This window comes from Coenobita brevimanus, chromosome 60 (genome assembly GCF_032717465.1).
Source record: "Coenobita brevimanus isolate Jiangsu-jjx chromosome 60, ASM3271746v2, whole genome shotgun sequence".
Lineage (NCBI taxonomy): Eukaryota > Metazoa > Arthropoda > Malacostraca > Decapoda > Coenobitidae > Coenobita > Coenobita brevimanus.
In genome coordinates, this window is record NC_137013.1 from 2,053,029 (window position 1) to 2,067,109 (window position 14,081).

At 40.7% G+C, this 14,081-nt stretch overlaps 1 protein-coding gene across 1 annotated transcript in view; it reads right to left on the minus strand.

The window, feature by feature from the left end:
• The window catches only part of LOC145403091 (putative E3 ubiquitin-protein ligase HERC1), a 597,230-nt gene that overhangs the window by 286,828 nt on the left and 296,321 nt on the right, over positions 1-14,081 (minus strand). Inside the window, 1 exon segment of the mRNA XM_080274923.1 lies at positions 10,028-10,119. Coding sequence (XP_080131049.1) covers positions 10,028-10,119 — 92 coding nt within the window.

Genomic DNA, 14,081 nt, shown 5'->3' on the forward strand with positions numbered 1-14,081 from the left:
AATTTAAGAACCCTGAATGTAATAAGACACAGTTTAAATTTAATTCTAGCCTTTACTGGTAACCAATGCAACTCATTATCCTTTCAATTACTCTTTACATTCATGACACATTCCACCCATTTCTCCCCAACCAGCACGACCACATCACCATATCCATGTATGCTTACCTGCCAAAATAGCTTGTACCTACAGTCCCTCCCAGCACTGATCCCAGCTGACCCTCCCCCGAACCTAACTTCCTGTATGCAAAAGACATCCACCTTTCTCCTACTCAGAGTCTTTACTACTTGCCCTGCTCTACCCTTCAAGCTACCAACATTCCATGATGCCACTCTGAACCCCTTGGGTGATCTGATTTCCAGAGGCTTGCTTTTATTGCTTTGTCTTTTCATTTTGTCATAAGTCATGTAATTAAAGGAGATGGACCACAGGCCCTATTCATCCACACAGTCCCAAGTCCAACCATGGGACCTGGGACCTATATTCCACAAGCCATGGTCAGTGGCTGTGGCAATGGCCTCAGGGCACCCTGCCAGGGCAGCTCACGGGAAACTGTAACTGCCCTGCCATTATCTCTCTATCTATGGGCAGATGCCATAATCCCATAAGGGGTGACTGTTTGCCTTCAAGTTACAGTAGTTGTTTTATGGGGAAGGACATTAGCTCTCTGCCAACCCACTTGCTGACAGGCAGGGAACATGTATGGGTTGGTTATATGGTTACATAAGGTTACTACCCAGCATTGTCAATGGTTTCCTGGCTTACAGGAAACCATTTAGCTTGTCCCTCAATGTAAAGCCACCTGAAAAGGAAAGGGGAGTAATAAAATATGATAGGAAAGATGGGAGAAACAGGAAGAGAGGAGAGCAGACACAGGAAAAGAATGATAAAAGTAAGGGAAGAAGCAGACAGCATTACATCAAGCGAGTGGACGATGGTGGCCACCACCTACCACCTATACACCCATTAATACACTTATTAAGTAATTTGGGTGGTAATGGAAGAAGCAGACAGCATTACATCAAGTGAGTGGATGATGGTTGCCACCACCTACCACCTATACACCCATTATTACACTTATTAACTAATCTGGGTGGTGCATAAGAAAAGATCTGCTAAACAAAAGGACACTCCTTCACTGGTCTAAGATCCTCAACACACAGGGGGGATCATCACAGTTATTGACATAATTCCAGAATGAATGACCAGAGGAGATTGCACTTCAGCTAGATTCAGTACTAAGGTTCACCAAATTGAAGCCAACTGAAGGTCATCAAACATATTTTAAACTCAATCCTGACTTTTACTGGAGTCAATGCAATTAAGTTAAGAATGAAGCAGTAAGAGTCCTTGGAGGAAGACCAGAAATAAGTCTAGCTGCCCTGTTCAAAGCTGACATAATCATTTACAGTAAATAATTCTGGCATACCAAGATAATTACAGTAGTCAGTATGAGATGTAATGACTGATTGAGTTAAAATCAAAAGACATTGGGATCTAAAAGGTATCACTCAAGCAGCAAACCACATTAACCCTTTCTTTACTGGAAATGTGTTTTGATGTTCCCCCATACATCGCTTGTAAACACCCATGACACACCGGAACCACAACCGTGGTACAATGGTACACCCTCTAATGAATGGTAGCATATGGGCCTCAGGGTAGCCCGGTAAGGCTGTTTCTGAGGACCTCGTGATAGCAACAGCGCTGTGTTTTGACAAAGCCTGTGATGAAGTTCTGACAAATTCTGACATCATAAGATACGTCGTGACTAAGTTGCGGTGGCACCAATGGCTTGCTCACTCCTCTGTGATGTAACCTCTTTTAGACCAATCATTATTTTATTTATAATTTCTACTACAGATATCGTACTATATTTTCTGCTGACATACAGCAAAATTTACACCCCTTGGCCTGCCTGAGAGAGCCAGTTACCATGCACTTGACCACGAGAGAGGGTGTACAGGATGTTTGTCTCTCGTGGTGTCTCGCGGATTCCAATAGTGACAAATTTATTCTTCATGAGGATACTTATTTAGATGTATCAGATGATGCAACAGTGTCTGATGTGTAAGCAGATGACGGTGATGATGACTATGATCCTGAAAATGATAGTGAGGTTGATGTGAGTGAGGAGGAGGAAATTTGTAGCAAGCTTAGTGATGCCACGCCCTCAGGAACAAGCAGGTCAAGGTCGCCATCATCATCACGTGCGTCCACACACTTCAAGCTCAGCTTACAAGGTAAGTAAATAAGCCATCCATCTGTGCATGACATATTTTTCAAGCCAATTTGTACAGTAGTTACCTGGGTAACAATACTCTAAGACATGTACACTCAACCCCCTGCTATCATGCGTTCAGCTATCACGCTTATCTGCTATCACGCACACATCAAATGCACAACTATACATGCTATCACGCACCCCAAGACCGCTATCACGCGTCGAGTTTGAAGACAGGCTAAGCAAAACTTATTCACACGGCACTTCATACGAGGTTTGGAGAGGATACAATGGTTAATCAGAACGGTAACGTGGTAAAATTCCCGATTATAGCACGGGCATTTGGAATGCATCTGAACGGATTCCTGCCGAGGACACGACGGGCAAAACAGTGACCAAAACCCATTCGGCTCGAAAGAATATATCGTACTACAAAATTGAAATTTAGCCTAACGCTGAATACTTATTAATATTGTATTTTAGAATAAATATCAATCGTTTTGAAACCCTTATAAAGAGTTAATATTTCTCATGCCGAAAAAACTGTGATGTTGATAAAGTAATCACGTGTTTACAACTGAGACAGGGCTCTGACGACAGTGTGAGGAACGTGTGTGATAGCGTCCAAGTTTTGTTCCACTTAAATGTTCCTCAGCCATTCCTGATATAAGGTACCATGTGATACCCCCTTTAGCTGTGGACACTAAAGAAATGGAGACAGCCAAAGAGATCTGGCGGCAACTAAGCCACTCCCAAGTCTCGGAACCCATCAAACCACCCAAGCCGTAATCCTTATAAAAGTTTGATGGCCTTTTATGTTGTTTATTTATTCATTATACTGTTATTATTAATGTAATAATGCTTTATTTCATGTAAGAGGAGAGATTGGCAGGAAATCTTAGGCATAAAGTGGTTAAAAGTTAGAAAAATGGGCCACCGAAAAACCAATTAGAAATTTTCCCATTGATTGCTCAGCTCAGCTATCACGCATTCAGCTATCATGCGCGTTTCCTGTGACCAATTAGGCGCGATAGCAGGGGGTTGAGAGTACACTTATATAATGAGTCATATAATGAGTTATTTTATAATCATTTTTTTTTTTACATTAGCAACATCATGCTGGGTTCATGTGATCATCAGTAAACAAACAAATCACAAAGAGTGAATAGTTCGGACGTGGCAAAAAAAACATACACTACCTCTCACACTACGGGAGGGGGAGCTGTCAGGTTGGTATGGGGGGTGAACGTAGTGTTTACATTGGGGGGATGGGTCGGTAAAGAAGGGGTTAACACATTCAGAGCCACAACCCTTACAGCACTCTCCACAGATTTTCCCTGCCTACGGGATACTCATACTCATTTCTTTTACATTACTGCATTGTATCTCTTATGAATCGAAACTCACTGGCCACTATATATAATGGAGTTAGTCATGATCATCCTGACTCTGTTTGCTGCCTAAGGATTGTGTGAGGCAGGATCCAGAAACAAGAAAAGAGAAAATATAAAAGAGGGAGAACCAGTATGTGTACCCTGTAAAATATGCCACAAATGCATTCACATATCACTTAATCCCACACAATTCTGGCTCCACCTCACTGACTCCTTCACTGCATACAGCACAAGGCCACTAACCATTTTCAAACAGCATGCCCTTGTCCAACCAATGAACCAAAAACTCTCCCTTCCCCACATTCACTCTCACTTCTAGACTGCATACCCTTCTTCTCCTTTCAAAATTTCACATCAATCTCTCTGCTATCATCAGTCAATATGGGATCTTCGGCATACGACAATTCCTTTAGCGACCCAAATGTGAGAGTTAACAACAATACTGCCAGCACCATAAAAACAGAGGAGGGCTTACCACACACCCCTGCTACATACCCACCCTTTCCCTGCTCTCTCTGTCACTTATGCTTACAAATTCCTGAATTATCACACATTTTATTACCATATAAACCAGCCATTCCCTTGTTTCTCCTGGCCCATCATGCAAAGTTTCTAGGCATCATATCAAATGACTTCCCTACATCCACAAAAAATTAGTCAGATTCTTGTTTATGTATTAAATTGAATAAAATAATATCCATTCCCATATCATTTCCTTCAAAGTGTAGGAGCTCAAGTCTAGGCTACTGTACAATCTCATGTACGTCACTTGTGAAAGTATGGTACACCCTTGATATAATGATCTAATTGGTACCAGACCCTTGACATTAAAGCCAACAGTTCGTTAAAGCTGAACACCATACCGTTCATAACTTCCCAAGCATCGTGGCTTTTACTGAACAAATATTGTTAATTACAGAACGTCATTTGGCCAAACAGTCATACACAATAAATTATGCCCAGGTCTAACTTTGTCTCAATAAATGCTCTAATTATGACTCCTCTCATGGTGCTGGTCACCCAGAGACTGATGAGGCATTCTGCAGGGTGTGTGTGTGTGTGTGTGTGTGTGTGTGTGTGTGTGTGTGTGTGTGTGTGTGTGTGTGTGTGTGTGTGTGTATTTACCTATTTGTAGTACAGTATACAGGAACTGAGCGATGCTCGTGTTGTCCTGTCTCCAAATCCACATTAATCTAGTTTACTTTTACACACATGAATGTTTTTCTCCTGCATCACCTTTTTGTCTAAGTCGTTCCAAATACTTATGTATTTACCCAATATACCTAATTGAGATACACACGAAATATGCTATGCTCGTGGGTTTCCATCGCTGTTTCTCAATAACTCAAATTTAGTTTTAAACTCGTTTAAGTTTTTAGACTGGATGATCTCTTTGTCAAGGCTATTCCATAAATCTATACTTCTGTAAGGAAAGCTATATTTCTTGATATCCTTCAAGCAGCTTGACTTTTTCAGTTTCATTCTGTGTCCTCTTGTTGTTCTCTTATCCCATACAAACAGATCTTCTTTGTCAATTTTATCTACTCCCACCATGGTCCTGAACACTTCAATTATATCTTCCCTATTTCTCCTTTCCACTAAGGAAGGCAAATCCAGCTTTTCCAGCTTCTCTCTGTACGACAGATCTGCCAGACTGGGGACCATTTTGGTTGCTGTTCTTTGTATTCTCTCAATCTTGTTTATATCTTTCTTTTTGTGTGGGGACCACACTACCGCTGCATATTCTAACCTGGGGCGGATCATGGCCACTATCAATTTTTTCATCATCTCCTCATCCATATAATGAAATGCTACTCGTATGTTAGTCAGGAGTTTAAAAGTCTCTCTAAATATCTTATTAATGTGCTTTTCAGGTGACAAACTATCTTGGACCAGCACTCCTAAGTCTTTCTCTTCTCTCATTTTAGTGATTGATTCATTACCCAACAAATAATTCACTGATGGCCTCTTGGTACTTTTACCCATTTCCAATATTTTACATTTCTTTACATTAAATTTTATTTCCCACTTCCGGCTCCAATCTTCCATCCTATCCAGATCCTCCTTCAGCATTTTACAATCCTCCTCAACCTCTATCTTCCTCAAGATCTTTACATCATCAGCAAACAGACTTGCATAACTGTTCACTCTATCTACCATATCATTTACATAAATCAGGAACATTACTGGCGCCAACACCGAGCCTTGGGGGACTCCACTTGTTACTTCACTCCATCCAGACATCCTATCCTTTATTACTGTCCTCATTTCTCTGTCTCTCAAAAAGTCTCTCATCCATTCCAGTAGTTTCCCCTTTAGTCCTCCTCTATATTCTAGTTTCCACATTAGTCTCTTATGAGGTACCTTGTCAAAGGCCTTCTCTAAGTCTAAGTACACACAATCCACCCAACCATCTCTCTCCTGTACCACGTCAATCGCTCTTGAGTAAAAGCTCAACAAGTTAGAAACACATGACCTTCCACTTCTGAATCCAAACTGACATTCAGCCAAAATATTCATCTCTTCCAGATATTTTATCCATCTGTCTTTCAGGATTCTCTCACACAATTTTGCAACCATGCTGGTTAGAAACACTGGTCTATAATTCAGGGGTTCTTCCCTGTTTCCTCCCTTGTAAATTGGTACCACATTTGCCCTCTTCCATTCTTTTGGCAATTTCCCCTCTTCCAGTGAGCATACAATTAAGCTGTGAATTTTGTCCGCCAGTTGTTCTCTGCATTCCTTCAGTACCCAATTAGAAATTCCATTAGGTCCTGGGGCTTTCCTTACATCTTGAGTTTCCAGTAATTTATACACTTCCTGCACCTCCACTTTTATATCTTTCATCACCAGAACATTTCTAATCACTCCCACCCCTTCCACAAGCTCCTTTTCTTTAGTGAATACTGACTGGAAACGTTTGTTCATTATTTCTGCTTGCATTGCCGCATCCTTAAAGACCTCTCCATCTACTTTCAGCTTGGTGATTCCTTCCTTTTGTTTCAGTTTGCCATTAACAAATCTATAAAACAATTTCGGTTCATCCTTGCATTTGTCAATTATACCTTTTTCAAAATTCCTTTCTTCTTCCCTACGTATTCTTGTGTATTCGTTTCTTGTTCTTTAATATTCTTCCTTTGTTCTGTCGTTACCTCTCTTTCTCCAATTGTTCCACGCCTTATCTCTCTCTTTTTTGGCTATCATACACCTTCTATTAAACCACTCCTTTTTCCTGTTTTCTTTCCCTCTTACTCTTGGTACAAATTTTTCCACTCCCAAATTATAGAGGTCGAAAAAGATATCCCACTTCCTCTGTATCTCTCTTGTTTCTCTGAATTTTCTCCAATCCGCATTTTCAAAAAAGTTTCTCAATCCTGTAAAATTTGCTTTGCCAAAGTTGTATCTTCCCTGTCTATGAAGCTCGTCCCTTGGCTCGACGTTTCCTATTAACATCTGGAACTCAATGACCACGTGATCACTTTTTCCCAAAGGACAGAGATATTCCAATGATTCTATTACATCGGGTTCTTTGGTGAACAGTAAATCTAACCTTGCTGGTGTGTCCTCACCTCGAAACCGTGTCTCTTCTTTGACCCATTGCGTCATCACATTATTCATTATTATATTTAATAACATAGTGCCCCACGAATCCTCGCCGCCTGCCGAGTACCATTCCTCCCAGTTCACCTCTTTACAATTAAAGTCACCCACCAAAATTATATTATTGCTTTTCTCAATTATTTTTTGCAAGTAGCTAGCCATATCTGACAAATCTCATGGTATTCGTCATCCTTCCATGCTCTCGTCTTTGGGGGAACATACACTAACGCCATATCTCTCTTAACATTCTCTCCAGTTTCTAATTTCATATATATCACTTCAGCCCTGCCTTCTCCCATTTCCACAGTATCTACATTTATGTTGTTCTTCACTGCTATCATCACTCCTCCTCCCTTTTTTTCTTTTCTGTCTTTTCTCCACAGTTTGTATTTACCATCTCCCAAATGAACATCAATATCTTCTCTTAATTTGGTCTCTACAAAGCACATGACATCAGGTTCATGTTCTCTCAAGAAATCATTAATTTCGATCCTTGTCGATATGAAACCATCAACATTAGTATATATCACCTTCAAATTATTTTTGACATTATTAATGCCCTCTTCTCTCCTACTCTCTGTCCGTACCACTTCCTCAACTTCTGATCTTTCACAACCATCCCCCCTAGTTTCCTTCACTTCTATTTCCTTAAATACCATTTCCTTACTTTCATATCCAATACTCTCCAAAAAAAGGTATTACGTTCTTCCTCTGTCCTCTTATCATTTTTTTCCTTTACTTCTTCCTTTAATGATTTTAAAACTTCTCTTTCTTCTTCATTCAGATCTTTTCTTATTATAATATTTTCCATCCCCGCCTCTTTGCTTAATTTCCAGGTCACTTTAAGTATCTCATTTATTACACTTTCTGATGTAAACTTGACTCTCATTGGTCTTGTTTCCCCTTTCTTATAAGGCCCTATCCTCCTTACTTCCTCAATTTCTTTTACCCACTTGTCTCCTTCGGGGTCAATCTTGCCTAATATTCCTCTCACCATGTTCGTGTCTCTCTCGAGTCTTGCGAACCTAACCTCTTCCCTGTTTCCAAATACTACCACACATCTGTTCCTTTCTACAGTTTCTCTCACTATTTTCTCTTTTTTCTTCAGTATTTTCACTACATTTTCTTCCATTTCTTTCTTGTTCATTTCCCTTTCTTCCTGGATGATCTCTCTTAAGCTGACCACTTCTTTCTGTTCTTCTTCTACGTGTGCCCACTTTGCCTTGTGTTCTTCTAATACATTACTGTACTCACCTTCTCCGTTTTATTAGTACTCTCTTCAAGTTTCCTCCTCAGTTCAACATTTTCCCTCTTCAAATTCCTAATCTCTTCATTGGCTGTTTCGTTGGACTGGATTAGACTCTGTATGGTGGTTTCCGTATTTCCTGACACATCCTTTATCACTAGATTCTCTACTTTTTTTTCGAGTTCACTAATCCTCATAATTAATGTTTTCACCAGGTCCATGACATTAGTATTAGCATCAAATCCTTGAAATTCCACTCCCTCATTGTTTACATTTTCGGCCATGTTTAACGTACCGGTAAAGTACCTAAACAGCTGTTACCGAATAAGCCACAAACATTCATGTATACTATTGCCAACAAATCTTTACATTTTTGGTAGTCTGCTAACTTTCATTATTTTAAATTTAAAGAAAGACCCTAGGAGACAGGACAGACAAAATTCCTGAAACTACTCAAGGTTAGGAGCGATGCCTGGGACGTCCTCTCTCTCCGGCTGTTCGTGTGTGTGTGTGTGTGTGTGTGTGTGTGTGTGTGTGTGTGTGTGTGTGTGTGTGTGTGTGTGTGTGTGTGTGTGTGCCTGCTTGTTACCAAAATATCTCAAAATCAAGTGGACAGATTGTATCAAAACTTTGTGGGAAATATCCCAGGGTATTTGACTTGTTTGTTAATAAATTTGGCAAAGCTGCAAATATATGCCTTTGATTGCTGGAGGATGGTGCAGGAAATATACTCCCTAATTTTTTCTTTTAGTTTGCATTATTCACCATGTTCTATTGTACCCTCAATGAGGAGAATGGCTGTTTAAAGGGTGACTATTAGAAATTCTTCAGAGGCCTGTTGTACTCAATGACCATCACCAACATAATATCCTTGACATCAGGCTTCTGAATGGTAGCATGATATTTGACCTAGTGGGAGTAAACAGGGAAATCCTAAGACCTTTTTTCTATTTTGGTGAAGCTGTGTTGATATGTGTGTGTGTGTGTGTGTTTGAAGGGATGCCACGTGTCCATTCTTTTACTGAGTAAAAATTTGTTAAATGAACATAAAGTTTGGCCAGCTCAAGTGGTTGTTAAAACGAAAATTCGTTACAAGATATCAAGGGTTTACTCTATAGGGTCGAAATAACTCTAGCCACTTTTTGGAATTTTGAACCACACTTGACTGGTTTTTGAGCTTCTGAGTTACTCTGGGCTGTTGTTAGATAAACTGATGCAAACACTCCTCAATTTACATCTAGGGATGTATGCAAAAAATATGCTACTCTAAGAAAAACTGACCAGAACTAAGAGAGTGTATGTACTTAAGGTGGAGGGGAAGAGGGGATAAGGGAGACTGAGGATGAGGCGAAGAGGTAAATGCAAGATGGTGGTGAGAGCTCAAGGGAAAGCAGCCTGCTGGCAGAGGATAGGGTGATATGAAGACAATTTGTTTTGGCCCTCCTTTCCATGATTAAGGTACCTCACTGTAAGGTAGACAGACAGGCAGAGGGATGGATAGAGGAAAGCAGTTGAAGTGACAATGTACAGATAGGGCTACAGAATCATCAAGCTCTGACTGACCTGAAGATTCCTGAGTTTTCAGTGTGACTAGTCGGCGTCTGACATGGTACACCAGTCTGAAGATCTCCCGCATCACTCCACAGTAGTGCACCCTGCCATCATGCATCACCAACATTACCATCAGGACCAATGTTATACTTTACCATTTCACTCCTATGGTGTAGTTTTTTTTTTTTTTTTTTATCACAGTTACTTCCATTCATTATCTCTTAAAAAAAAAAAAAAAAGCATTCAATTTAGGAAAGATCTCTTGCACTGAAGGGATTAATGAAGGCTGGATAGAACCCCTCTAGTCAGAAAAGTCTCTCTCAGATCAAATAATATTGCCCAGTGCAAAAATAAGATAATACATCATCAGGTTGATTAGGTTAACAACGACACCTGGGCCTAGATTCAGAAACTAACAAATGACCAACTCCCTAACTCAGATGTGTTTGTGCAAGACAGACAAGGGAAGGAGGATGCAGCATATGCTTCTCCTACAAAGACAGATCTTAGATTTGGGGAAATTCATCATGGGTTGTATTAATTTTCTGCAGGAAGCACACGGAAAGAAGGATGTAGAGTCTTCCACTGTCTCCATTTTCTTCTACAAAAACAAATTATCATAAGCTATACCCATTTTCTGCAAGAAAAATAATGAAAGGAGAGTTGAAGAATCTCCCCATACCTCCAGTTATGCTTGTAAAAGCAAAGCTAAGTTAAAACAGGGAATAGATCACAAGTTTGTTTATGAATCTCTCATGCAGTATACCCTGCCATTAAATATCACCAACAATAGGAAGCATTAGGAGAAACACACTGAGGTGGTTTGGCCATGTGGAGAGGATGGAGGGTGAGAGACTGACGAGGAGAGTGTATGTGAATGAGGTGGAGGGGGGGAGAGGAAGGGGGAGGCCGAGGATGAGATGGAGGGATGGAGTGGAGAGGTTTATGAGAGAGGGAGGGGTGAGTTGGGAGCAGGGCAGTGAAATGGCGGAGGACAGGGTGACATGGAGGCGATTTGTCTGTGGCCACCCTATACAGGATTAAGGCGTATGGCAATAGATAGATAAATAGAAAACCTTAGATTTTGCTTCTTCACTCTGATGATGTATTAAATGTTTCACTCTTCCTACCTTCAGAAATTTTATTCAAATTTACTGTAGCAAGAACTGATTTAAGCTACAGATGATTATTGCTGCTAGTGATGAGTTTCAAAATACCACAACTTTATCCAAGCAACTAGTATTGTAATATGGGGGGGAAATCTTGCCTTCTCCTTTCCCACCAGAGGACGAGGTGACGTTGGGTCCAGAAAACAAGGAAAAAGGAAGCATGAAAGTGGGAGAACTATCAACAGCATGCCCAGTTAAATGGGCTAATCATCCATGTACAGTACCATTCAAGCATATCATCCTTGGTCAACCTCACAGGACCCACCACCTGCACATACATACAACATATCTTTTTAGGCAAATCATCGAGGGTGTAATTCACAAGCCTAACCATCTGTACATTCATACAATATATGTTTTTAAGCATATAATCACAGGTCTAACTCGCAAACCTAACCATCTGCACAAACATATGGTGTATCTTTTTAAGCACATCATCGTAGGTCTACCGCACAGACTTACCTATAGTAAACTCTCAATTATCTGTCATCGCAATATCTGGCCCAATGCAATATCCTGCAAAATTATGCAATATCCAGCTCAGCAACGGGAAGCAATCGGCCCTCTGGCTCAGACACGGGACCCAATCGGTGCGCAGGCAGGAACCGCAATGTGCCAGCCAATAATAATGAGTTTCAGGAACAGCCTACCCAGAGTGCCGAGCCTACTGTTGCTCTCTCAGTCTCTGTTGTGGGCGCTGTACAGCAAGGAAGTATCGGTGTGCTCTGCTCTTGTGACCCACATGGTGGCTAAACCCTAGTGCTGTGACTTAGTCTGTGGTCTCCCTTGCCTCACTCATTGCTGTTGTGCTGTGACTAACCTTGTGGCCCCTCAGTGCTCTGTGCCCTAGTGACTACTGCATAGTGAGGACGTATCTGTGTATATCTACCCTCCATCGATGCCAACACTAGGTGGGTATGGCATGATTATGATTATATTATGTACTGTACTGCTGTACTCAATGTACTGCATCAATATGGAATTGCATTTTATGCTTAATTGTAATCCCTTACTCATGGGTAACATTGTAGGAAAGATTTTGTGACAGAGGGGTCGAGATGGATAGTAACACATTATCTGGCTTGACACCAAATGGATAGCCAATTAGGGGCATTATGTAATATCTGGCATTCTGCAATACCCAGCATGGAGGTTGGGTGAATTACACCACATAATTGAGATTTTACTGTTTCTGCACGAACGTATATCTTGTTTAGATTGGCTCTTTTTATTACTGTACATGCTGGATCAGAATCAATCCACTGAATATCTATCTATATATCTGTCTATAGCCAAATGCCTTAATTCCGTAAGGGGTGGCCACAAACAAACTGTCACCATGTTGCCCTGTCCCCCGTCATTTTCCTGCCCTCCCCCCAGCTCACCCGCCCCCTCTCTCTTATATCTCTTCACTCCATCCTTCCATCTTATCCTTCGTCTCCCCCTTCCTCTCCCCTCCACCTCACTCATATATTCTCTCCTCATTAGTCTATCATTCTCCATCCTCTCCACATAACCACCTCAAAGTATTTCTCCTAACACTTTGTATCACATCCACATCCACACCACAATGCTCCTTCACTTCCTGATTTGTCAGTCTGTCTGTTTATGTAACTCCACATGCTCCTCTAAAACAACTCATTTCCACTGCTCTCACCCTTGTGTCCTTCCAACAAGGTCTAAGCTTCATTTCCATAAGTTAGAGTTGGTATCACAATACTACCATGCAGTGACTTTTTTACTTACATGCTTCCCTATTTCTTATCACTGCTTTCAAAGAAACAGCAACTTTTTTTTCCCTGTCGCACCCTTTCAAGCACTTCATCCTCTAACTTCCATCTTAATCCATCATACTACCCAAGTACTTAAGTGTACTCACATTTTCCATTTCCTCATCATCCAACCTCACTGTGCACTCAGTGGCTTCATTTCTCTTGAAGACACACAACTTTATTCTTCTCTACATTCACCTTTGGTACCCGTTTCTAACACTCTCGTCCAAACTCATTCATCAGGCCTTGCAATTTCCCTTATTCGTCACTTAACAATACAATATCATCTGCACACAACAGAACAGTAAGTTTCCAAACACTGTCCTCTCTTATTGGAGCCATGTCGTTATCCACCGCCCTGCATTTTATCTCTTTTATAACCCCATCCATATACAGAGTGAACAACCATGGAGACATGGCACATTCCTGTTTAAATCCAACATTCAGACAGAAAAATTTACCCAATTCACCATCCACACACACCGCAGCCTTAGCACCCTCATACATACTCTTCATGGCATTCAACAGTTTCCCATTATGCCATATATTCTTAATATTTTCCACATTCCTTATCTATCCACTCTGTCATATGCTTTCTCCAAATCCATGAAGGCTGCATATAACTTATTTCCCTTCTCTAGAAACGTTTCCACTAAAGACCTATGGATGAATATCTGATTTACACAACCTTTTCCCTTCCTAAACCCTCCCAGTTCTTCTCCAACTAATTCCTCTGTTATTTCCTTAATTAGTAAGCATCCTACCATATACTTTTCCTATTACACTATGAAGACAAATGCCTGACTGGGATTTAACACTAGTCAACTAGCCACTGACTTGTGAAGTCTGTGTCGGATCAGTAAAATTTGAAGTCACAGGTCCGGATGGACTGGTAAAATTTTTTTGGCAAACTTACCTGGGTTTTTCTGGCTGGTACTTGTATTTTCTGGAATGTTCCAGAATATGCATGTCTGTTCTGAGCTACATCTTTCCAGAAAAATCTGAATGCCCTGGAATATTCTAGAACACACCTGTTCCGATTTACATCTTTCCAGAAAACTTTTAAATATTCTGGAACATTCTGGCACAACTGCCAGAACTTTCCAGAACAATCCTCTTCCAGGT